This window comes from Danio rerio, chromosome 24 (genome assembly GCF_049306965.1).
Source record: "Danio rerio strain Tuebingen ecotype United States chromosome 24, GRCz12tu, whole genome shotgun sequence".
NCBI classification, from domain to species: Eukaryota; Metazoa; Chordata; class Actinopteri; order Cypriniformes; family Danionidae; genus Danio; species Danio rerio.
In genome coordinates this window covers 4612826-4638672 of record NC_133199.1, presented here as the reverse complement: position 1 = coordinate 4638672, position 25847 = coordinate 4612826, and the positions used below count along the sequence as shown (strand labels likewise).

Sequence of the window (25847 nt, the reverse complement as noted above, 5' to 3'; positions counted from 1 at the left end):
GAGAAAGCCTCTCGCGAACACCACGAATGTTGAAAACGCGTTTACACCGGGAGTTTTCTTGTTGACAGAGAAGTTTTGAAGAACAAACCGCGGCTTTATTTTTTAACACATCGCCGGAGCGGGAATAAGGAGAGGAAATACGAGACGGCTGCATTTATTCCCTCAGCCATTTTGCCTGCGCCCGCCCGAGGGCTATTTATTCTCGGTATGCAACCCAACCGCGACTCCGTGCCAAACAAGTGAAGCGGAGATGGGTCTGCTCTGCAACATCTGAACTGAACTGTTCCCAGCGCCGCGTTGCTTGTGTTGACAGGATGGAGTGCTACCTGTTGGGGATTTACCTGTTCCTCGCGCTGGCTCTGCTGCCCCGATCGAGCGGTACCACGGCCAAGGAGATCACCTGTCAGGAGATCGCCGTTCCGCTGTGCAAGGGCATCGGTTATAACTACACCTACATGCCCAACCAGTTCAACCACGACACGCAGGATGAAGCCGGCTTGGAGGTGCACCAGTTCTGGCCTCTGGTGGAGATTCAGTGCTCCCCGGATCTCAAGTTCTTCTTGTGCAGCATGTACACCCCGATATGCCTGGAGGACTATAAGAAACCCCTTCCGCCGTGCCGGAGCGTCTGCGAGAGAGCCAAGGCGGGCTGCGCCCCGCTCATGCGGCAATACGGCTTCCCTTGGCCGGATCGGATGAGGTGCGATCTACTGCCCGTGCAAGGAGCCCCAGACACGCTGTGCATGGACTACAACCGAACCGACTCCACCACAGTGTCGCCGGTGCTGTCCAAACCCACCAACTACCCCAGCAAAGCCATTAATCCGCACAAAAAGAAAAGCGGGCGGCCAGGCGTCGGACCCAATAAGAATAAGCCCTGCGAGCCGGGCTGCCAGTGTCGCGCGCCGATGGTGCCGGTGAACAGCGATCGACACCCGCTCTACAACCGCGTTAAGACGGGTCAAATCCCAAACTGCGCCATGCCATGTCACAACCCATATTTTACGCAGGATGAGCGGACTTTTACGGCCTTCTGGATCGGACTTTGGTCCGTGTTGTGCTTCATATCCACCTTCGCCACAGTCGCCACCTTCCTAATCGACATGGAGCGGTTTAAATACCCAGAGCGCCCTATTATTTTCCTCTCGGCGTGCTACATGTTTGTGTCGATCGGGTATATAGTGCGATTGATCGCCGGGCACGAAAAAGTGGCGTGCAATCGGGAGTATGACGTGGAGCACATTCACTACGAGACCACCGGCCCCGCGTTGTGCACCGTTGTGTTCCTGCTTATCTACTTCTTCGGAATGGCCAGCTCCATATGGTGGGTCATCCTCTCGCTCACCTGGTTCCTCGCGGCGGGCATGAAGTGGGGAAACGAGGCCATCGCGGGCTACTCTCAGTACTTTCACCTGGCCGCTTGGCTCATCCCGTCCATGAAGTCTATAGCCGTCCTCGCGCTGAGCTCGGTGGACGGAGATCCGGTCGCCGGGATCTGCTACGTTGGCAACCAGAACTTGGACAATCTGCGGGGCTTCGTGCTGGCCCCCCTGGTCATATACCTATTTATAGGCACCATGTTTCTTTTGGCTGGATTTGTGTCGCTTTTTAGGATCAGGAGTGTCATTAAACAGGGGGGCACTAAAACGGACAAGCTGGAGAAGCTGATGATCCGAATTGGGATTTTCACGGTGCTCTACACGGTTCCCGCCACCATCATCGTGGCGTGTTATTTCTATGAGCAGCACAACAGACAGAGTTGGGAGATCACTCATAACTGTTCGTGTTTACTGGAGCAGGAGATCAAGAGGCCGGACTATGCCGTCTTCATGCTCAAATACTTCATGTGCCTTCTGGTGGGCATCACCTCTGGAGTTTGGACCTGGTCCGGTAAGACATTGGAGTCCTGGAGGAGTTTCTGCACGCGCTGCTGTTGGGGCAGCAAGGGCTCCGGTGGCTCCATGTACAGTGACGTGAGCACGGGATTAACGTGGAGGTCCGGTACCGCCAGCTCCGTGTCGTGCCCCAAGCAGATGCCTTTGTCCCAAGTCTGAAACCAGAAAACCCCATTAATTGTTGGGGGTCTCCTGGTCTTTCAGACATTTGCATACAAATGAACTTGTTGATGGTTTCTATTAGCCGACGGACTGGTTGAAACAATGCAGCGATGCAGAAACAATTACGTTTCGCTAATTCCATTCTATTGATATGGACATGACATGCAATCAGTCATTCTTAAGGAGAATTCGGGCATTACATTGTTCCTAGTGGAGTAACACATGTCCCCAACTTGCAGCATTTTTATTTTTGTCTCATTTACTTTTACACGTTGTTGAAAGACAAGTTTTGAATTGTCTGAACAATCAAAGATGGTTTGAATAAGCCTTAACGTCTTAGTGCCCAATTATTATTGTTATTGTTATTATATACGGGTTGTTTTCTCTATTTTTTCTTTCTTTTTGCTAAATGTATTTATACGAACTTGTAAATGGTGTATAAAAGATGATTTATAAAATTTATTGTAAATTTGTACATAGTGTAGATGCCACACGAAAAGCAAATATGACTTTTATTTTGACAATAAAAACTTTTTGAGGAATCTGAACTTCTCTAACTGCTGCTTTCGTGGGTCCGGGAAGACTCTGGTAATGAATGCTCCCCATCCATCGGTTCTTTGTGGTCATTCCCATTGAAGATGCTTCGTAAAGATGCTTTTGTGGGTTCTGTTGAGAGAAACTCTTTTAGCTATCTGAGGCCTAATTAGAGACAAGGGCCTTGTGTTGGAGAATCTCCATAATTGTTGAACCCTTCACGTGCTTGCTACTTAATTTACCAAAAGAGGGCTGGGGAATGGGGTTTAAATGCAGGAAACGGGCCCTTTTCATCTGGGGAAACTTTGATCTTTCTTTTAAAGTCTAGAATAAAGGTGCCATGTAGATAGAACCTTTAGACTGATGCGCCAGGTTTTTTAAGGTCTAATTTGAGACTGTTGTCCTTTGATCGACGTTATAGAAATTGTTTGAAGCTCGGGGCCCCAGCCATGTTTTGTTAAAGAGAACCTGTGACAGTTTGATTTTTTTAAGCACTATCAGAACGCCCTTTTTGAATTTCAGCTGTGGTATTAATAGTAGTTACACTCGCGGGGACAGTGAATGGAAACCTACAGGTGGTCCCTTACGTAATCCACAGACGCTTTTTGTAAAACTTCATTGCAGTTTGTTAGACAAAGATTGACAGGAATTGTTGCAAATTCTACTGGTTACTTTTGTGTAATACAGCAATTATCATTTGTACATATATACAGTGCTCAGCATATATAAGTGCACCCCTCACAAATCTAAAAGGAAGCTATACAATGTTGTATGTATGCATATATTAGGTTAGTCAAGCCAAATCTGGAGCTAATCTAACAAAATAACTTAAGATAACGGTCCAAAAACTAGTACAAATGTATGTTATAGAATAATATTAAATACAAATACAGGAAAGATGAAAAATCAAGAGAAGAAAAGAATTGAAAACTTTAGTTAAAATTTTGTACGTTGAAATTTATTTTTGTGATATTTTGTTTAAATTTACTTATCTTTCAATTTCTAAAGATATTTGGTGACTAAAATATTATTTTAATAAATATATCTGTTTAATAAATCTGTTTTGTTTAAATTCACCAAAATACATTGCCTATATTCACTAAGAAATAGATAAAAGATTCATTTGTACTCGGTTATGCTGAGCACTGTTTGTGGCAACTTTCTCAGTATGAGCAGTGTTTGCACAACTTGTTTCATAATCACTAAGCCGTCTATCTCATTTCACACTCAACCTAACTAAATTTGTGTAATTACTCTGATAGATTCTGACACAACTATCTAATACAATCGTGTGGTTTTCTATAATCAATAGGTATACTTTTCTATGAGTATTTAATAAGGTTATTTTAACCATTTTATAAGCATATCAGGCCTGTAGCCAGTCTGGTAAAAGGGGTGATTCTTTTTTTATCAAAAAGTGGACACTTTTACAGTTTTATTTAACCCTGAAAAAACATTTATGTGTTGAATTTACACAAACAAATTAAAAGTAGCAATGTTCAGCTTAATTTGTTTAAATTCAGCCCAAATAAATTGTTTACAACCATTTAACTTTAAATATTTTTTAGTAAATCAATGAGTCATTGTTTTCAGTGTACGAAGTTAAGTATTTATAGTTTAAATACTGCATTTTAGTGACATTTTAAGCACTATAACCTTCTGTATTAGCTTGTCGGAGGTCATGATAACCACACTTTTTGATGTATTAAAACATTTACTAAAGATTTAAATTAAATTGAAGAGTTTATGTTAAAAGCTGCCTATTGGCATTTATTAAGCAAATAACAAACTGGCCACAACTTTCCTCAGTCAGAATTTGGCCACTTGAATAATAAAAACAAATATTTACTTGATAATAATAATAATGTCGAGCTTCCCGGGTTTCTAGCCTCTCTTGTAAGTAAGCAAATTTGAAAATTTATGGATGACAACAATAGCCTAATTAGTATTAAAATTAACTTTTATCTGCTTCAAAATTTACTTTTGGTGCTTCACACCTTTTTATTGGTATTTTTTTTCCTCCAAAAATAAGGTCCAAGGTTTAGAATAAAAGTAAAATGTTTTCTCTATTTAAAACAATACACACTGAAATAAAAATGACTCAAAATTGTTGCAAACAATTTATATGGGCTAAACTTAAACAAATTGAGTTTAGTAATCTGCATCTTAATTTGTTTAAATTAAGTGGAAATAAATTGTTTACAACCACTTTGCTTAAAAAATTCTGTAAGTTTAAGGAATCATCTTCTAATATTTTTTTTTTCAGTGCAGTAGGTCAGTAGTGATAGATGACATCACTTACGTCAGATTCCTCTTTGTCTTAAAACCTTCTTCGATTAGTTATTTTCACAATTCATGATGGCATAGCAGCCAAAATAGGACAAATGGGATTGTGAAGGGACGAATTCTGGCATTTTTGTCTTATTTCTTCATATATTTTTTTATTCTTATTTCTGTGAACACTAAAACAATACTGGTACACTGTAAAAGCCAAAAAGTTGAGGTAACTTAAACCATTTGTGGAAACCAATTGCAACAAACCATTTAAGTTCAAAAACTAATCCTAATGAGTACTGTGAACTTAATCCATTTGAGTAAATGAAGCAATTTGAGAAGAGAACTCAAACCAACTGAGTACTGTTAAACCCAATAAGTTAAGGCAACTCAAACCATTTAAGGAAACCGACTGCCACAATCCATTTGAGTTGAAAAACTAATCTATGTGAGTACTGTGAACTTCCTCCATTTAGGTTGAAATGATGAGGTATTTAATCAACTCATTACCTTCAACACTGAGTCCAAAACTCTTTTCAAATGAGAAGAATTAACTTTCAGTCAGAAGTTAAATTTACACTCATTTCATTTGATAAAGTTGACTGTTGGGTTTTACAGTGTAGACACATTTCCATGTTTAACTTTGTATACGCTGAAAACAAACACTTTAAAGGGATAGTTCACCCCTCACAAATGAAAATTCTGTCATTTTACACTGGTTTACAAACATGTTTGTCTATATTTCTTTTGTTAAACACAAAATAATGCAGAATGCTGAAAGCCTGTAACCACTGACTTGCATATTTGTTTTCTTTACTATGGAAGTTAATGATTGCAGATTTCTTTAAACTATCTCCTGTAGTGTTCAACAGAGGAAAAAAACTCAAAGACTTGGACCTATTTGAGCACATATGGGTAAGTTTTCAGTTTTGGGTGAACTGTTCATTTAATGTTAATTTAATGACATTTTTATTGAGAAGATAAGTCACTTAAGAAGTTTAAATCATTAAAAATAAGATGTTAAGAAAGGGAAGAAAGATACATTTAAAAGTAAGAGACTTTATCCTTTTCATATTCTTCTTTTAACAACAATAGACCTATCCACTTATTTTGTTGTACTATATCTCCATCTAGCGGCCAGTTTGAAACTTGAATGACTTCATCAAATACTATTACAGGTTAACTACACATTATCAGATGATTTCTTAGGTTATTTGCATTTTGTTAGTATGTTGTTGCGATAAAGTAGCCACAGATATTTAAATATCTGCACATTCGAAAGCGGTTATATCAGCCTAAGTGTTTTCTGCGTAAAGCAGGTAGGGAAATGTTTATTAAATGACTTGTTTAACAGATACATGTCTAAAACCCCATTTAGATTAAAAGAAGCATCCTTTTTCCAATGCAATGTGTAACTAGCCTAATTTACAGAACAATGAAGTGCAGTATATTTTTCTAAGCATTGAGTAAGTTGTACAAATGAAGTATATTCAGCTGTTTTTATTAAAAACTATTCTTTCTCTTGTTCATCATTAGTATGGGCAGAACTTTAATTCAGTATGTCTTTGCCAAGCAATCCAAAGTCCTAAGTTCAATCAAAAGATGAGTTATGCTGACATACACAAATGGCACATATTTACAGTCAACGCAAAGACGGTTATCTGACATAATGACATTTAGGAAGCCGTGATATCTATGAAATCCCCTTCGAGCTATAACATGTCGTTGCCTACTTGCTTTTGTTCAACCGTGCAGAGAAAATACACTCTTAACACATTACAGTTGTTTTCACGCTCATTCTGTGGTCAGCACAATAAATTACATCTGAATGATGAGTCTGAGGTACTTGAATTGTGATTTAATTGATAATAAGCAGTTATTGGGTAAAAACAAGGCATTTGTTATTAATATATGCTGTATTCGATCAATTAGAGACTGTTTCCAAGGTGTTACAACATCCCCGCGATATTCAACGGGACCCTTTTAACTGTACGTTCACACCGAAATCGGCGAGAACATCAAAATATCCAGAAGTCATTCATTTTCAATATAATTAGTAGAGACAGATAAGTGCAGTAACAAATATTGCCAGAAGAGGGCACTGAGTCTCAGTACCGCACTCATTTGACAGATAATGTGTTTCTTTCTAAACAATTTTAGCATTCCTGACTGCCCCCAAATCAACTGAAACAGCTTTATACGATAACCAATCCGATGCATCAAATGTAAATAATGTTTCATCATGTTGAGAGTCACAGTAGTTTTAGTTTTAGCCTATATTAGTGTTAGGTTTGATTGAACCACCTGGCTGCTTCATCAAGTAAACCCATATGCTGCGTCCCAATTCACATACTTATACTATGCCCTAAAAGTATGTACTTTTTTTGTGAAGGAAAAGTATATACGTTTGAGTGTGTAACAGACAAGTATGCAAGCTTTGGGACATAGTTTCCCTTTAACATTGTTATTTTGCTTAGGTTGCCCTGTCAATCATCCACACATCATCCACATTTCTGTCATATTTAACTTCCCACCTTATTGGAGAAGCAGCATCAGGATAGTCTCCCATTCACACGAGTCTTTCATGCAGAGAAATCTCCTCAGGTCTTTGGATAAGAATGCATTCAGGCATTAATTGTCCAAACATATCTTTGATATAAGTTCACATTGTTTTTGCAGATGGAATATGACACAGAAAATGTGGTTTAAACATGTTCCAGTTGGCTAGATATTAATAAGGGTCCTACAAACATTTTTACTGAAGGCTCTCTACTTCATGGTTGGTCTTGCGCGTCCATCATGTGGATTTATATACAGTTTGTTTATTCATTTATAGTTTATTTACACTTTTTCACCCACATTTGTAGTTCTAACTGAATTCACGTGCAACACGTAATGGATTGTGGGCAATATCAGCAGTCAAAGTATAGACGGTTTTACACTTCAGATTTTTTTCCAGAAATAGGAAACAATCCTGGAACCTTTGGCATACTCTTACTAAGATTTGTCACATGCTAAATCATACGGGATGCCCTGATTCTATTTTCAAATATTATTTAGCACGGATAGTATACGAATTGGGAGGCAGCAATAGTTTTACTGAAGTAAAATGTATTAGCCATGTTTATTTGTTTGTAAAACCAGTTTTACTTCCAATGACATGGTTAAAATATGTATAGTTTTGCAAAATCATAGTCAATTTGTGGTTAGCCACAACTAACCATAGCAAATAAAATAAAGTAGATATGGGAAGTCCATGCACCAAAAAACAAAACAAAAAACAACAACAGCTGACGGTATGATAACCTCGGATAAGAATATCACAGCTTCACGATATAAATATAATATATATAATATAAAAAAAAATAAATATTAAAATACTTTAAATTAATCATTGACTTCTGCTGTAGTTTCAAAAACACAGTTTTCTTTACAACTTAAAATGGCATCTTTGGAGATCTTTTTTGCTGGAGATACTGATGTGCTAAAAAAAAACTTTATGAAAAACACATACCTTAGGAACGGTATAATAGAAAAGTTTGGCTGTTTTAAAACCTTGACTTTTCCAAACCGCGGTATACCTTGATAACAGTTATCTTCCCATACCTAACACATAGTACTTATTTTTTTGTAAGTGTCACTATCCTAAAATGTAGTAGCCATGTTTTTATTGTTTGTCTTTACACATTGTCTTCCATTTGTCAAACCAGTTTTACTACAAAAGACATGGTTAAACTATGGTTAGTATTGCAAAGTCTAGGTCGATTTGTGGTTAGCCACATCTAACCATAGTAAATAAAACAAAGTACAAATGGGAAGTCAATGCACCAAATAAAAAATGGATGCTGCAATTTAACTATATATTTTTGAAGGGATTTTTATCTAGTTATTTAAAAATATTTAGTTACACGTGACATGGACATGTCTATGCCAAGTGTGTGTTTGTTTCGAGTAAGACTGCTGACTGAGCATAAACCTTTTTAACACTTCTTCAGTTTATGTAAGTCTCACATGGGTTCTGGAGTTTATAGTATACTTAGAATTTAATTGCACACGTGTTTAGTATAAATATGTGGTTATGTGTTATTATTACAGTGTATACTTATCTCATTATTTACCCCAAAAGAATGTAAGCGAAATGTGACAACATGCTTCTGTGGATGGGACACGTTGTAACATGACCATATATAACTGCTTCAAATGCTATCTGATCTACTGAAAATGTTTTTACAGGTTTTTTTATTCTGTTCATCAAGGTAGCATTTATTAAATGTAAAAAAAAAAAAAAAGTTAAATTGTCAATTTTTTTTTTTAATTTTAAATAGCTGCTTTCGTATTAAATGTCATTTTAAATTAATTTATTACTCCAGTCATTAATACTTTTATTACAATAACCATTATTATTAATAATAAATAATAATTCATATTAGAGTGATTTCTAAAGGATCATGTGACTCTGAAAAATGGATTAAGCAGAAAATTCATATGTGAAATCACTGGAATAAAGTATTAAATTTAATTATAAACTACTTCTGAACAGCTATTTTATAATGCAATACATTTTTGTAATTTTTATTTATTTATTTTGAATTACTTATTTTATTTCAGTTAACAAAAATGTTTTTTGACCAGTTTTAGTCTTATTTTAGTTTACTATAATAACCTTGGTTCCAACGACAAAATGTGTATGAGGTAGCAAATAACCGCCAATACTTATACTTAAATGGACAGTTCAGCCGAACATCAACATTTACTCATCATTTACTCATACTCAAGTGGTTTTAAACTTTTACGAATTTTCTTTTTCTGTTGCAACTAAAATAATATTTGTTTAATCACAATAACAATGGTATTCCAAAAAAAAAGTTGGAAAGAAGAACACTTAACATCCATAGTAGGAACAAAAAATTCTATGGACGTCAGTGGCTGTTTTTTTCAGAATGAAATCTAAAAACTATTCCTTAGAGTTGTATGCCTATCAGTCCACTAGAGAGCAGTATGGTTTGTCATTTTTATCAAGATAGTGCACCTGGCTGATGCTCTGTGTTTCTCATCATTGGTACAGAAGGGCAAACCATTTTTAGAGCCTTTCTATTTAAAAAAAAATAAAATAAAAAAATTCCGTTCATCTCATCAGCATGTTATGAAAACAAACCTGAAATAGAAACATTATTTAAGAGACCATTGCAGAACACTGCTGTATGACATACCTTGTCAGGAATGGTTTTAGCCATACATACTCGAAATTGGTTCTCTACTTTAACCCATTCGAGTGGGTTCACATTTTGAGTGAGATCACACACACAAAGACACACTGTGACCATAAACCCTGAGCGTCGTTATTGATTCCAGCATTTAGGGTGGAATTGGGTGCCTTGCTCAGGGGGCACCTCAGCTACATATTGAAGATGGAGAGAGTACGGTTCATTCACTCCCTACATCTTCAATTCCTGCCGGGACCGGGAATTAAACCAGCAACCTTTGAGTAACAATTCCAACTCACTAACATATTAAGCCACAGCTGCCCCAACAGACTGCAATATGCAATCCTAATCATTTTGTACAGATAATATGCTGCTCTGCATGTCTGTAATCACATGAACTCAAACTTGTGAGGTGTAGTCATCTCGCATATGGTAATCTTCCACTTTAATCAGTATTCATCACACTGCATCAAATCAAGCTGCGGTGAAATTGAGTGTACTTCAAGTAGTGCACCTTTTTTAATAGTCTTCTGTTTCAAGAGGATGTGCAATACATGAAATACCACTGCCCTTTTAAGGGGGAGTGTGATTTAGTAAGGTAATAAAACAAAAAACAGAGCCGAAGTCATTAACGTGCAAACCATTTGACATTAGACTGAAGATACTGTGTAGCGACAACTACAAATCATCATCGGTGATGTATAACGGAACATCACAAATAGGCTATCTCAGATGTCCCTGGTGTGCTTAATGAGACACATGACTGACATTGTGAGGACAGGAGGGCTACAGTCGAGGTGACTGTCCAAAGCTAACACGTCCAATCGTCTGCATGTTGCGGCCTGCTTCTGAGAGTCTGAAAGCCACACATCGTCTTGTTCTCATGTTACAGCAGATTATGGAGCTCTATTTTAAGTGTTTGTTCTAAAGCTCCAAACTGAAGTCCAGTGGTCCTTGAATAGAGTTACAAGCTCCCTCCATAGATACAAAAGCAGTCTGGGCAGTAATTGCTTTATGATGGGCTGCTGCTGACCGAGACTTGACAGTTCCTGAGATTTTGCAGACTAGAGGATTGTGGAGGGGATTTTGACGCAGGAAGTACCTTCATACCCTCAGGGTTGTTCTTGTTTGGTGGCTGCCCACAGTTGAACCAAAAACTATGTCAGTGTCAGTTTTTCGACCTTTGGGAGCTTAGGTGTTTGCAACAAGCCTGTTTTTAGAGTGGCCTTCGGTGTCCCTTGATTGTTGTGGGGTCAATGCGGGTCAAGGCCTGTCTGGTTGGTGAAAGAATGAGGGAATGCACTAAGACACACATGAAAGGCAGGTGGATGCTGATGGGTGTAGTTGATCTGTGGATTGGCATCTATACATGACGTTGACATCTTCTAATAATACCTCTCATCCTACCTTGTTTCCACAAGCAATTTATTCCATTCAAGTCAAGTTGTTCCATTTAAGGTTAAGTCAACTTCTTTTGCATTTCAAAAACTTACTTCAAGACTTGTGTTGTAGGAAAATACATGGTAAAAAAAATGTAGTCAGTAGCCAAATCCATTTAGATTTCTCTGAGCTTTTCACCTTCCCATTTCCATCGCAAGTTAGTATGTCTTCACCAGTCGTCCTTTCTACCAGAGTACCCTTTTGATCTGTGAATTGGCATTTATCCATGATGTTGACATCTACTAATACCATCGATTCCACCTTGTTTCTTCAAGCAATATATTCCATCCTATCCGTTTCATTCTAGTTGGTCAACTTTTTGTAACTTGCATGCATTTCAAAACTCACTTCAGGATTTACCTTGTAGGAATATACGTGATGATACATGATCTGAAGTAACATTCAAACCTACTCTGACCTTTTCTCCTTCCCATCTCCTCTGCAAGTTGGTACGTCTTCACCATTGGTCATTTCTACTAGAGTACATTGCCCTTTCGATGGGTGTTGTTGATTCGTGGATTGGCATTTGACCATTGGCGTCTAATAAAAAAGCCAAGCAATCTATTCCGTTCAGGCCAGTCTCTTTCAAGTTTCAGTCAACTTCCTTTGCAACTTGCATGCATTTCAAAACTCATTTCAGGGTTTACACTGTAGGAATATACATGCTCATAATGTAGCAAGTAGACAAATTCATAGTTTTCTGAAGTAAAATTCAAACCCACTCTGACTTATTTTATTCCGATCTCCAAGTTGGTATGTCTTCACCATTGGTTATTTCTATCAGAGTACTTTGCCTACTGATGGGCGTAAAGCTGGTCTGTGGATTGGCATTTATCCATGATGTTGACTTCAAATAATAAGCAATTTATTGCATTCAGGTCAGTCTGTTCCATTCAAGGTTCAATTAAAAAAAAATTAACTTGCATGTGCATCCAAACTTCATTTCACTAAACTCATATAGAGAGTTTTCTGAAGCAACAGTCAAACCCACTCTGACTTTTTCTCTTTCCCATCTCCACCGCAAGTTGTTATGTCTTCACCAGTGGTCATTTCTACCAGAGTATATTGCCCTACTCTTCTGGTACACAATGCTGTCGCTCCAGAGCCATCAATTGCACCTTGCACGGCAAGTTTATCCCTTCGAGGAGGTGGTGGAGGTTTCAGCCGACTACGTTTGCTTACTCGGATGGATCTAGGGGTTCCCAAGGGCTCACTGGGGCACAGGGCCACTTCACTGCCCTCTCTTACCATCCCCCCTTCTTGGGTGGGTTGGTAACTGCTGCTGTCATCATTGCTTCTGCAACCAGGCATTCCTGAAATTGTAGGCTTTCCTTCTTGAGGTAAGGATGGCGGAGGGTCATCATCCAAAAGCACAGAAGCAGCTTCATCGCCACTTGAGTTTCTGGTCCCTCTTTTGCGAAACACTCCTGGACTCATCACATCTTGATTTGGAGGGCTGCTAGCGTCCACACCTTGATTTCCATTCCCTGACACGTAGTACTGCTCCTCTGCATACATCTTTTGCACTAGCATCTTTCGTTTGTTTTTTTGCCTCACAGAGCGCTTGATTGCACAAATCAGGTCGCAGATGTTTAATAGCAGGGACAAAGCGGCTGCCCCTAACATGAAGTTCAGCATGACGGTTTTCTCAGTGGGTCTAGAGATGTAGCAGTCCACCATTGTTGTGCAGGGTGCCTGCTGACACATAAAGCGTCTGGGGATGTGAAAGCCGAACAAGTAATAATGGGCAGCTCCAAATCCAGCTTCTACCATTATCCGAAGCAGAAGATGCAAGATGTAGGCTCCCGTGAAGTACTGCACCCTTCCCTTCTCAGCCTTCATGACCATCTTACAAAGAGATGCTTTCCTGAATGATTCTTGATGGATCTTGTAGATGGAGTCCGCTTTTATGGACTCGGAAGTTCCGGTATCGGTAGCTAAGCCAGAACTCACTTTGTGGATCACATAGATGATGAACATTATGTAGGGGAGGCACAGAGTGGTCAGTTGTACAAGCCAGAAGCGGAAGAGGGACAGAGGGGCAAACATGTCATAGCACACATTGGCACAACCGGGCTGAATGGTGTTACACACAAATCGTTCCTGCTCATCCTGGTAGAGAGGATAACCAGCAAACAGCAACACCAGGATCCTTAGAAATACCACCAGGACGAGCCAAGCTTTCCCTAAAGAGCAAAAGTATACATTTAGTTGATGCAGACCTTATTTAGTTTGACAACTTAGGAATTAATTCAATCAAAATGGTCTAAAATTTGACGAAATGTTTCTAAATTAAATCGGTAAAGCAGCCTGGTGATCTTGTAACAATAGAATGGAATCTCAACAGTATTTTAATAACATTATCTTTGATATTCAGTAAACATGTTTCCGATATTATGAGCTGCATAGTTACTTTTTACATAATTGCTTTTACTTAAAGACAACATTTACTCAATATTTACTCATCCTTAAGTGGTTCCAAACATTTATCAGTTTCATTCTTTTAACACAAAAATGTCCGCTTGTTAAGTGTGACGTCACGTGAAGCGACTCTAGGTCCAAGCACTATATCAAACTGTATGGGAAGACTCAACAAATGGCAATAGTATATGTTTACAATGCGATTTAATACTGTCAAATATCACGATCGCTCTATATATATATATATATCCATGCCTGATATCCGATGGCCAGAAAGTTATTAATCTTTTATAAATTGTTGAAGTATTGATCATGCAACATGTCATGCAGCAATTCCAGGGACTGTTGTGTACACCATGATCTTGTAAAAAAAATCACTTTAATGTTTTTTATTACTAAAAAGTGGTCATAAATGAATATTTTCTCAATTCAAATGAGTAGCGGCTTGGACCCAGAAACAGTATTCCATACATCACAACCTAACAAGTGGATTTATTTAGAAAAAAAAACCTATAACCTTTAACTTTCGTTTTAGGAAAAACACATAGCATGAAAAAACAAATGGTTACAAATTTCGTACAATTCTTTTGTGTGAAATAAAATAAAGAAAATGATAAAGGTTTTAAACAAGCAAAGGATGAGTAAACTATGACAGAATTTTCATTTTTGAATGAGCTATTCCTTTAAGAGGTTTTCATCACTTTGTAAAAAGTTAACTATTTCGTCACAATTATTATCTTTTTTTTGTAGAAAGTCAGCTTTTCCATCACAATTATTTTTTAATACAAGAAAACCAATTATCATTCTGTAATTAAAGTTGAATTATACATTAGCTGTCAAAACTTTGTAACAACTCTACTAACTCTAACTAACTAACTAACTAACTAACTAACTAACTAACTAACTAACTAACTAACTAACTAACTAACTAACTAACTAACTAACTAACCAACTAACTCATTAACTAACTAACTAACTAACTGTAAATGTGTTTTTAATTATTAAAGTAATTGGCCCAGCAGTTTATTACACTTACTAGCAACATCCAACAATGTTGAACAGCATGAGTCTGAACACTTGTAATTTCAGTATAATATACATATAATTATATAAATATATTTATATATATATATATATTTGTAAATTTGTAAATGCATAAAAAAATTACTTTAAAATAAATCAACTTTTTTTCCCCCATTGCATAGAATAATCTCTTTAAATGGCCATGAGTAGGCTCATACGGAATCTGTTCATGCAGAAATCCGCAGATTTCCACAGAAATCTAGCCTATCATTAAGTCTATTTATTTACTTGTGTAAATCTGTGTACATTTATCTTTATTCAGTTTTTAAATTAATTTCACTAACATTAATGACTAATATGAAAGTGTTCATATGATTTATTCAGAATACAGTTTGTAAAGTAATATTTTCTGTCTTTCAGTAGATATATTATATGAGAGATGTGCTTTGTTTACCAAATAAGTAGATCTAATTGGATTTGCATTGAAAACATTAAGGTTAAAAAGGTATAATTTGTTTATTTCATATATTAAAGTTTTAGTTACGATACTCCCAAAATAATTACGCATAAATCTGCAGATTATTTACAAAATTCTTTACAAAAATAGCAAAAACTGTCCGCAGATTCTGTCTGGCCTCAGCCATGAGTTACTGTATAAATGCTTTTTAAAAATAATACTAAAAGCATACACATACCTGTGAGGGTGATGTTGTGGTTCAGCGTTATGAAGATAACTTCTGATGTAGCTTGTTTGGCCATTTCAGCAGTTTAGGCCTCCTGAGGCTCCAGCAAAGGTAATGTCGCCAGTCAATTCTTAATTCCACATAAGAATAACAGTCTATGCTCTATTAAAATCATTCTAAACAAGCATTACAAATAAAACCCATTTACAAGCACACATAATCCTACTTGGGTACTATATATATACCAGGTTGGGTCAATTCCGCAAAGGCAAGACTCGCATGTAACCACCAACTTGGTTTTCCATCTTACCTCTTACTCTGTCCTGACAACAACTGTTCTCAGACAACAGAAGACGAGAGATGTGAGCTCCATTGTAGGGCTATTCTTACCCACCAAAGGCATGTCGGCACGCAGGCCTTGCTGTGATATTTGGGCTCTGTTTGTCCTTACAGGAGAATAGCTATTAGTATCAGGCATCAAATAACCCATATTAAACTCACAAGTATAATTGAGGGCACTCCTGAGGTCTTGGAGGACTTTGAATGTTGATTTGCTTTTATTTGACCTACTAAACTAATAGTTAACACAAACAAAATCAAATTATGTTATCATTTACTTATTTATCGTTTCAAACCTATTTTAGTTTCTCTTTTCTATTAAAAACAAGATGATATTTAGTAAAACTTTGACTTCCGGAGTATTTTATTAATATTTAATATTATATTACTTGACTATATTCACAGTTTTGACTTATTAAATGCCAAAAATTAGACAATCATTTTTATTTGTCTGGAAAATGCTTCTTGATTTAAGAGTTTTTAGATACTTTGTACTGGAAACAGGACAAAACCTGAAAAAAGAATTTTTTTTAAGTGGAAAAAACCCTCATTATACAACTTTGTATAAGATCTCTTTAGCTTGGCTTTTGTTAGCTAGGTTGATCTACTTTTATTACTTTATTAAAAAGAATCCCCTCTTTAGCTCTGTCCTTGAGGTGTTTGACATGACTGAGAGCTACAGGGATCAGAGAAGATCACGCTGGAATCTAGAAGCTTTTAGCTCACTCTAAATGACCTCTGAATGAGAGACATCTGGACGGAGGATTTGAAGGACTTGGGTTATAATGAATGGAGATTTATGGGATCACAATTATAATACAGCAACTGTTTTGTAGTGAACACTCATTGGATAACCTCCTTTAATAAATGCGCATTGACAGAAGTTGTAGTGGACTAAAAAAAAAAAAGTTTTCCTATTTTATTTAGGTTAAAAAAAGAAAAGTTTGAAATGCGCAATTATTATTAATCAAAATCCCATTGCAGACACTGTTGAAAGTAGTGTTTATAAATCTGTAAATGCTTTGTGCACTTAAATATCTACTAGTCATATTCCGATATTGTATATCGTGACAACGAGCATGCACAATATGGACATTGTAGGCGATATGAATAATTAGTGTCTTTTAAGAATATTAACATTGCATTTGCGGTGGTGTTCATAACAGCTGACAAATGGTTGGAGACTTAATTGGTTAACTTAATAGTTAAGCATTAATACTTTCACATAATCTAGCCTACTACATGCTGAAATATTGATTGACAAGCATGTGACTATTTATATATAGCAATAAGGCTCTGATAGTTAACATTAGATCATTTAAAGGGGGCCTATTTTGCAAAACATAAGGGGTTTATGCACAGTAGTGTGGCAACATTCTGTGAATATAACCAGCTTTGAATAGTAAAAATGTATTCATTTTGTTTTTTATAATCACTTTGACATTCTCTCTTTGTTCGTGCCATCAGAAGTAGAAAGTAGAATTAGTGACGATCTCTCCCTCATTAGCATAGGATGTTAGTCATGTTTTTGAATCTGCCACTATGCTCACACATGTAGCTTCGCCCAAATTTGAAAAGAGCACAATCTCATTTGAATTTAAAGCGACAGTCACCAGAATAGCACAATTAGGATCAAAGACTTAAAGGAGCAGTTTCAAAGAATTATAAAATAATATTTGTGGAGTATTTTGAGCTGAAACTTCACATAGGGACATCAGATACTTATTTTACATCTTGGGGCATAATAGGTGCCCTTTAACTAAACTCACAATGGAATTACAAAAGCTATTATCAGTCTTAGATAATGATAATGCCATATATAATGCATTAAAATCTTAGTTATAAACTTTTTATTTAACAGAGCTAATAAAAAATTCAGTAGTATTTTTTGACAGAAATTGATTCCGCGATAAATCTGGCTTTATCTTAATCCATTAACTAGACCTTATTATTATAAATAGTTCCGGTTGTACTTTATAATCCTTTTTGCAATTTAATTTGGTTATAGCATTTGTTTACATTAACATATTTTAGTACACGGCTGTCTGAAATACACAATTCTGATATGTTATTCCCAGATAACAACCACTAAATAACACAGGCTCATCTGGGAACTTCAAATCACCTTAACCATCTGTAAATAGTCTATATACTTGTATCCACATTAATTTTTGCTTGTCTGTCACGTCGCATTTTTAACTGTTTGATACCATATTGTGACTAAATAAGGAGCAGGTTAGTGTGTACTCCATCAGCTGTTTTCGTTTCTTTCAGTTTTGTGTTTAATCAAAGGTTTAAAAATAAACTATTTTGACACAAGTAGCCATGTAATAAGCAGGATAAGGTACATTCAGGATGGTTGTTTTCGTAGCATAAAGCCCCAATGGAATAAACCAGGCTTTATTCTTTGTTAACAACGTCTTAGATGTACCTTATACCAAACATAAAGCAATACACATATGCTGTGTTCACATCTGATGCGGCATAAATCGTGCTATTTGCGTGTGAAACTCACTTCACAATAGACGTCCAGTTTGATGAGCTGTTGTCCCATGTCGGCAGGAGGATTTCCCCCTTTGGGACACCAACTGCATGCATTACATCATAATCACGCCCCCACAAGGGCAAGCTCATGATTGGTTAGCGCGGCGTGAATGTCCGGTAAAGTTCACATTTTCCAACTCAACATTTTACACCACCAGATGTCTATTTGCGTCTTTTGTAAATCACTCGCGATTGATTCTTCTTCCCCGTCTGGTGTGAACACACCATGAAAGTGACCTTTTTTCGCAGCTTATGTCAATAATGTGATAAAACTGCGATAAAATGTTCAGCAAATAATTGCAACAAGAAAATGTTATGAGCCTAATTACTACTAAAAAGCGAAAAGGACTAAACAGAGAACAAGGAACAGCACTGATTTGCCACTGTGTTCATGTGCTCAACAGAAAGGACTGTAATTGGCCATGAAGGTCATCAGTTCACCGAACTTGCATCTGTTTACTGAGTGTAACCATAGATACAGGACACTGGAGCTTTTCAAAGTTACGCTGATCCGCTGGTTTGTCTGTACCAGTATCATCACAACCCTAATTTCCAATGTCAAAGAAGGTGGAGACTCAGAGCCACACCTACCTGTTATATAACCATGCTTTTGGACTTCAGAAACAAGCTCAAAACACTTAATTTTGGCATGCTTTTACTAAAAAAGTTAATGTTATTCATTTACACAAGTCATTAAAGGCTGTTTTGCATCCAACACACTTGGATTCTGCTTAATTATTATTATTAATCTGTCTTGAGAAGTCAAGTGGGGCTGTTATCTCTCTCTCTTTTTTAATGTATTTATAGTGAATGTTCACACCAGGAGTACAGCAAATTGCATCCTGTTTTTAAAAGCGAGTAGGTGGAGAACAGATTAATTTTATGCCTGCGTGGAAGAGACAATGCAAATCAGCGTTTGCAAGCCAAACCAAATTTGCTCTTCTCAACACACTTTCTGCATTCTGTTGCGATTGACATTTCAGAACAGATGATGCAATCTGTCCCAGATGGCTATTAATACAGCTTAAAATATTTTAATCATTCAATCTTCCAAGACTCTTTATCTCTGTAATTGGATTAGCAAACCGGCTCTGCTCAAATAAAGGCCATTTCAAGGTAGCAAGCAGTGGAGTAGTTCACTTGGGACACATTTAGAGGTGCAAAGCCGAAGACTTAGGTTGTAAATGCACATATCATATGCTTTAGTTTGCTGGTATAGCTATTGCGTTATTTTTGGATGCGTGTCATTGAACTTATTGAATACAATTTGACAAAAATGGCATTATTTGGCAGGTTTCAAGAGAAATCACAATGAATAGCTCCCCATATAGGCTACTACAGCTTAGCATACGTTTCACACACACATATACACACACACCACTTTAAAAGACATATGGTACCCCATTTTATAAATATGTATAACTGTAATAATTAGATTTTGAATATGCAAATATAATATGAGATTAGTTTCTGTTATAACATAGCATTTCTACTTTGTTTTGTTAGCATGTCCTTGGCTAGTTGGCTAGATAGATAGATTGATCACATTGGTTGCTTGTTTTATAACTTGCTAACATGTTAAAGCTAGTTTCTATGTTGATAAATGTTGCCAACATCATCACATTGCTGTCATGGTTGTGCATGTTGTTTAATGTCATATGCTAGTAGTTATACTTTTTTACATATGATATGCTAAGATGTTTAAATGTTAGGTAATATGTTCAAATAAACATCTAACATCTAATAAAAATATGTTTTAAAAATAGTGGCTAACATTTTTTTTAAAGCTAACAGTTTCAGTATTATATTACGTATAGCATGTTTACACACCGCTATCTTGATTTAATGATGCTAATATTTGTTAGCATGTCCTTGTCGCTTCACTTGAGTACACTTTAGTTAGATAAATAGATAGTTTAAAACTCTTAACATGTTCTAGCACATTGTTAACATTTGAATACATTGCTAAATGTCAATGCTGCTAACATATTTAAGCATGATATTGCTAATACTAGCTAACAAGTTAAAGCAAGCTAGTTATGTTTACGGTTTACATTCATAACATCTATAGCATTTCTACACACTGCTGTCATGATTTAATGTTGTTAGCATGTCCTGGGTTATCTTGTTAACATGTTTTCCATTAATCAATCAACCAATCAAGTCGGTTTTATTGCAACTTTTAAAAGTTTATTCATGTGGCGGTTTCTAAACATTGCTTCTGAACTGGGAGCATCAGTTAAAAATCATAATCTGAGAACAAAATAAACAAAACAAAATTAATCTGAATTTAAAAATGCATGCGACCATTACAGCCTCCAGCTCCTGGCGGACGAGTGCAGGCTCACTCGGTTAAAACAGAAAGAAGAATAAAAACTAAGATCATAAACAGGAGATAAGATTCAGCCTTTGGCACACTGAAAACACATACTGAGGATCGGCTTGACCTTTGGAACAGAAACAAAACGACAACAACAATGTATTATTCATAAAAACAGGCATACAACCAGTGACTTAACATAAAATAAAATAAAAGTCACAACTACAGCAGTTCTCGTTCTCTGTCACAGGAAACCACTTAAGAGTAGAAATGTTCCGAAAGACTTGGTAATTTCCTAGAAATTGCAATGAAAATGAGAAATATTACACAGAGCATAGTCGGAAAGAGCAAGAGAGAGAGGTATTAAATAAGAAACCAAAAACTCTATGCAGAGGTAGAGTTCAGTGCTAAAACGCCGCTCGCCTAGGAGTTCACAACATCTTCATATCCAACGCTGGGCTGCGTCCACAAATAAATACAATAATACAATCTTCAGATGCGTTTATTTTTATCAGTCTTTCAATTTCTATCAGTCTTTTCCATTTCACGATTTTGTTTTCCTCCCCGAAGACACTTTTCTGGAACGTCTTTTTCCCTGATTTCAAACCGTTTCCAACACTTTGAAAATGTGCAAAGGGAGTCTAAAGCGCCAACAGGTCTTCCTCAAAAATAATTACTTTGGTAAAACTTCCTTTATCTTCAGGAAATACACCAAAAAAAATGTCTGTGTTCATTGCCGCTGTCTGTCACATGTGTCTAGTCAATTTTACCCCCAGAATTTAATGAATTAAGAATAATTCAGCCTTTTGACCAACCATTTTTTTCATGAAATGCTTGTTCGGGTTGTGTAGGGGAAAATAATACAGTAAAAAAATAGGGCTGCACAATATATCGAGAAATTATCGTTATCGTGATAAAAGTATATGCAATATACATATCGTAGACACTTACAAAAAAATCATTATCAGTTTTGTCAGTTTAGAGGATAATTCCTATGAGTGTAATGTATGATTTTTAAAAACCCCACCCCTAAACCCAACCATAATTTGGGGATGAGCAAATCATACTAAATTGAATGAATGAGATGTACGAATTGATACAAATTAGCCTCTAAACCAGAATGTTACATATTTCCGTGAAATAGCTTCGGATAAATTACATATATCGTACGAATGCAGTGTCTGATTTTTAAAAGGCAGTCATGCCCCCAAACCTCACCCCTAAACCCAACCGTAATAGGGGATAAGCAAATCATACTAAATTGTACCAATGAGATACAAATTAGCCATTAAAGCAAAAAGTTACGAATTGCCGTGAGGTAGCGTTGGATTAATTACATATATATCATGCGTTAATTATTTATCCAAATCTGACCAATCAGGTGGGGCCTTTTCTATCTTTAGCCCCACCTCTCCAGTTTTCCTAAAGCTGAAAAGAAACACTAATTGGGAGTAAAATGACAACAAGCCAATAAGTATCAGAATATCCGTTGAGGTTTTTTAGTCATTCGTGGTGTTTTAAACTCTAAATGTTTGCACTGTGATAGTTTTATTTTTGTTTTAATTAGATCAGAAAAATGTGTATTACCTGTTTTAGTATGATTATTACATATATATATATATATATATATATATATATATATATATATATATATATATATATATATATAGTTTTTAATTGTTAATAAAATAACCTTTTGCAACTTAGTAATAAATACTGTTAACGCAGCACTCAACGACATCGCATATTTTCCCACTATTGTGCAGCCCTAGTAAATATTAAACAATACAGTAAAGACATGGTGCTAAAGTAGGCTTCGTTTTTTTTATGCAAAATATAATTTGCTAATTTTCTTTAGATTTTAAAAACAAAACAAAAATCAGGTTGAATGTGTTTATCACATCGTCTACTTACAGTATTGTATACAGATACACAATGTGTGCACTATATTTAGATTACACAATTTCTTAAGTAAAATTATTAAGACTTTTTAGGGCACAGGAGATCAAATCTAAACAAAAAGTGTATGTGTGTATATATAAAAAACATTGCCTTTTATCATTGCTTTTAAAATGAAAAGGGGAAACAAAGAAAAAAACAAGCTATTGCAGAGTTACATTCATGTCATAACCTTGTGAAATTGCTTCATGACTCTTTTGTGGCGCAGATAAAAAAGACTGAACTCGATTGAGAACAGAAAAATACAAGCAAATGCAAAAATCTATGTCAGATCCCAGAAGATTACCTCCTATCCTGATAAAACAACCAACGTGTTTCTAATTTTAAAAGTTTTAATCCGTCATCGTCTAGAATTTGTCAATGAACAAAAGTGAATACTGGTCACATATAAATATCTCTCAAGATCATACTTCAGGTATGTTTAAGTATGTACAATATACAAAAGATATTTTTTGGAAGTTCTAATTTTCAATGCGTTTCTGAGTGAAAATGTCTGTTATGGTGATCACGCACACACACGCTCACACACACGCACACACACACACATCTGATGGCGTGATTCAACACTTGTTCAGAACTGGGAAGAACCGATTTTAAAAACAAATGACGTTCTTTTTCTAAACACCTCAATGTGATGAATTAATGAGAATGATTTGAATAGTCTACATGTAAGGCCATATTCCCGCTGAAAGCAGGCACCACAGGCAATGGCAGTGGAGACAGCAGAAATTTCTCTCTTTGACCAATTTAATTCAGTCGTAAGTGACAAAATAAAAAACACAATCGGTCCGACCAATTGTATCACAATGGAACTATTCGTTTCACCTTTAATGACTTGTTTGTTGACTTGTTTTGACAAAAAACATTGATGTTAAATGTCATCTGAAGGATATGGGAGGAATAAATAAAATCAAACAGTAGTTGTGACTTTTTACCTCACAATTTGTTCTCCCAGATTTCGTTTTTAAATTTATGTCTTATTAGGGCGTACTGTCACTAGGCACGGTTCCTTGAACTGTGCCAAATCGCGCTTGTCCCCCTTCCACCCCTTTCGACAGCCTGCACTCACACTGCATTTTACCTTCCGAGCCAGAGCACGCTTCCGTCATCGATGATTAGACTGTTCAGTTTAACAGGAAGAGAAGCGCTCTCGCTCAACTCTGTGGACATTGCTTTAGTTATATGTTTTGTATTACTTTTAGTCGTTTGGGTTACTTTTTTACTTTATTTTAAGTACAAAAATGAATAAAATAAAATATATAAATCAATTATGAATAAATTAAAATTATAGATATTTTTAATTACATTTTTAAGTAAAAAAAATAATTATAAAAAGAAAATATATAAAGTAAAATAATTAAAAGGGGAAAAAATTTTTTAAAAATGTAAAAAATAAATGTAAATAAAATGGATCAGACTAAATGTGCAAATTATGCATTTTCCCAATCAGATTGTTGAAGATTAGTTAACCGTTATAAAGGATATTTTAACTTTTGAAAAATTTGAGATTTAAACTTGGATTTACAAGACAAAATATAACACTTGTTTCTTTATATCTTGCCGCTCTGAATATTAATGATATCAGTAGCAAGTTGAATTAAAAATATAAGCTGCACACTGATGATTATTAAAAATAGATCAATGTAAACGCACAAATGAATTCCAATTAAAAATATTGAGATGTAAGCTTACAATTGTGAAATAAAAAGTCACAATTTTCGTATTAATATTTTCGATTCCGTGGCTGAAATTATCCCATGAAACTTTTATATTTCAGCTGCAATCTTACACATACTTTCTGGAATAAAGTACAGTGCATGTATTGCTTTGAATTTGCAATTAAGTGACAGCATGAGTTAATCAGACGTTTGTTGAAGTGAAGGACCAGGCAGATATTAAATTTAAAAAGTGTGTTGAGAGTGTGGAGATTACAGATGTTCATGGTCATTGAGAAAGGAATGTCATTGTTGGCTGTGCAGCAAGAAGTGTTTGATTTCAGTATTAAAACTTCCAACTTTAGTCTATTTCCACATTGTACATTTTCAAACCAAACTCACTTAACGTGGCGTCCAGTTATCAAAACATAAGGTTTAAAAGGAACGTCACGTTGAAACACATTGTGTATACAAAGCCAACTTCCAGATTTCTTAGATAATAAGACTAAACTGTGAAAAATGCCGACAAGTGGTTTAAAACTGAAAAAGGGGAAATCAAATCAAATAAATAAATAAATATTTGTATTTTGTTTTTTATTAATTTTATTTTATATATTTTATATTTTTAACTCTATTTTAACAAAAACAAATAGTAAAAATAAAATACATAAAATAAATAAATTGATAAAAACTAAATGCAAATATTTATTTATTTTTAATAAAAAAAACATTTTTATATATATTTTTATTTTTTACTTTATTTTAACTAAAAATAATACAAATCAACTATATCAAATAAAATTAATTAAAAAATAAATATATCACTTTATTTTAAGTAAAATAATATTAATAATAATAAAATATCACAAAATTAATTAAAATGAAATACAAATATTTCTTTCTTTATTTTTAATAATTTTTTATATTTTATTTTCTATTGTTTTTAGGTAATTATTTATATACACACACACACACACACACACACACATATATATATATATATATATATATATATATATATATATATATATATATATATATAATAATTTTTTTATAAAAAATTGTTAAAATAAAATATAGTAAATAAAATTGATTATAAATAAATATTTGTATTTTTTGTCATTTTATTTGATAAAAAATAATTAAAATAAAAATGTATCATGAAATAAAATGAATTATAAATGAATATTTGTTTTTATTTTTTGTAATTTTATTTTATAAAAAATAACAAAAATAAAATATATTAAATAAAATTAATATTATAAATATATATATTATTTAAAATTGTAATTAATCATTAATTAAACATAAATACAAATATTTATTTATTTATTTTTGCTTTTTTAGGCAAAAAAAAAAATATTTAATTAAAAGGGGAAAAACCGAAACAAAAA

At 35.1% G+C, this 25847-nt stretch overlaps 2 protein-coding genes across 3 annotated transcripts; one reads left to right on the top strand and one right to left on the bottom strand.

The window, feature by feature from the left end:
- Positions 1-2605, top strand: fzd8a (frizzled class receptor 8a). Its single transcript, NM_130918.2, has one exon. It carries the CDS (start codon positions 315-317, stop codon positions 2052-2054), a length of 1740 nt encoding a protein of 579 aa, NP_570993.2. The 5' UTR covers positions 1-314; the 3' UTR covers positions 2055-2605.
- A 5942-nt stretch (positions 2606-8547) lies between these two features.
- gjd4 (gap junction protein delta 4) lies at positions 8548-15975 on the bottom strand. Of its 2 annotated transcripts, XM_073941397.1 has the most exons (3): positions 15947-15975; positions 15649-15766; positions 9453-13695 (listed from the first exon to the last, which is right to left on the bottom strand). In XM_073941397.1, the coding sequence occupies exons 2-3, from the start codon at positions 15710-15712 to the stop codon at positions 12491-12493; spliced, it is 1269 nt and encodes a 422-aa protein (XP_073797498.1). In that variant the 5' UTR covers positions 15713-15766; positions 15947-15975; the 3' UTR covers positions 9453-12490. The 2 variants fall into 2 exon arrangements, with proteins under 2 accessions (XP_021325935.1, XP_073797498.1); XM_021470260.3 differs by having other exon boundaries at positions 8548-13695; positions 15649-15971.
- Positions 15976-25847: the final 9872 nt, after the last annotated feature.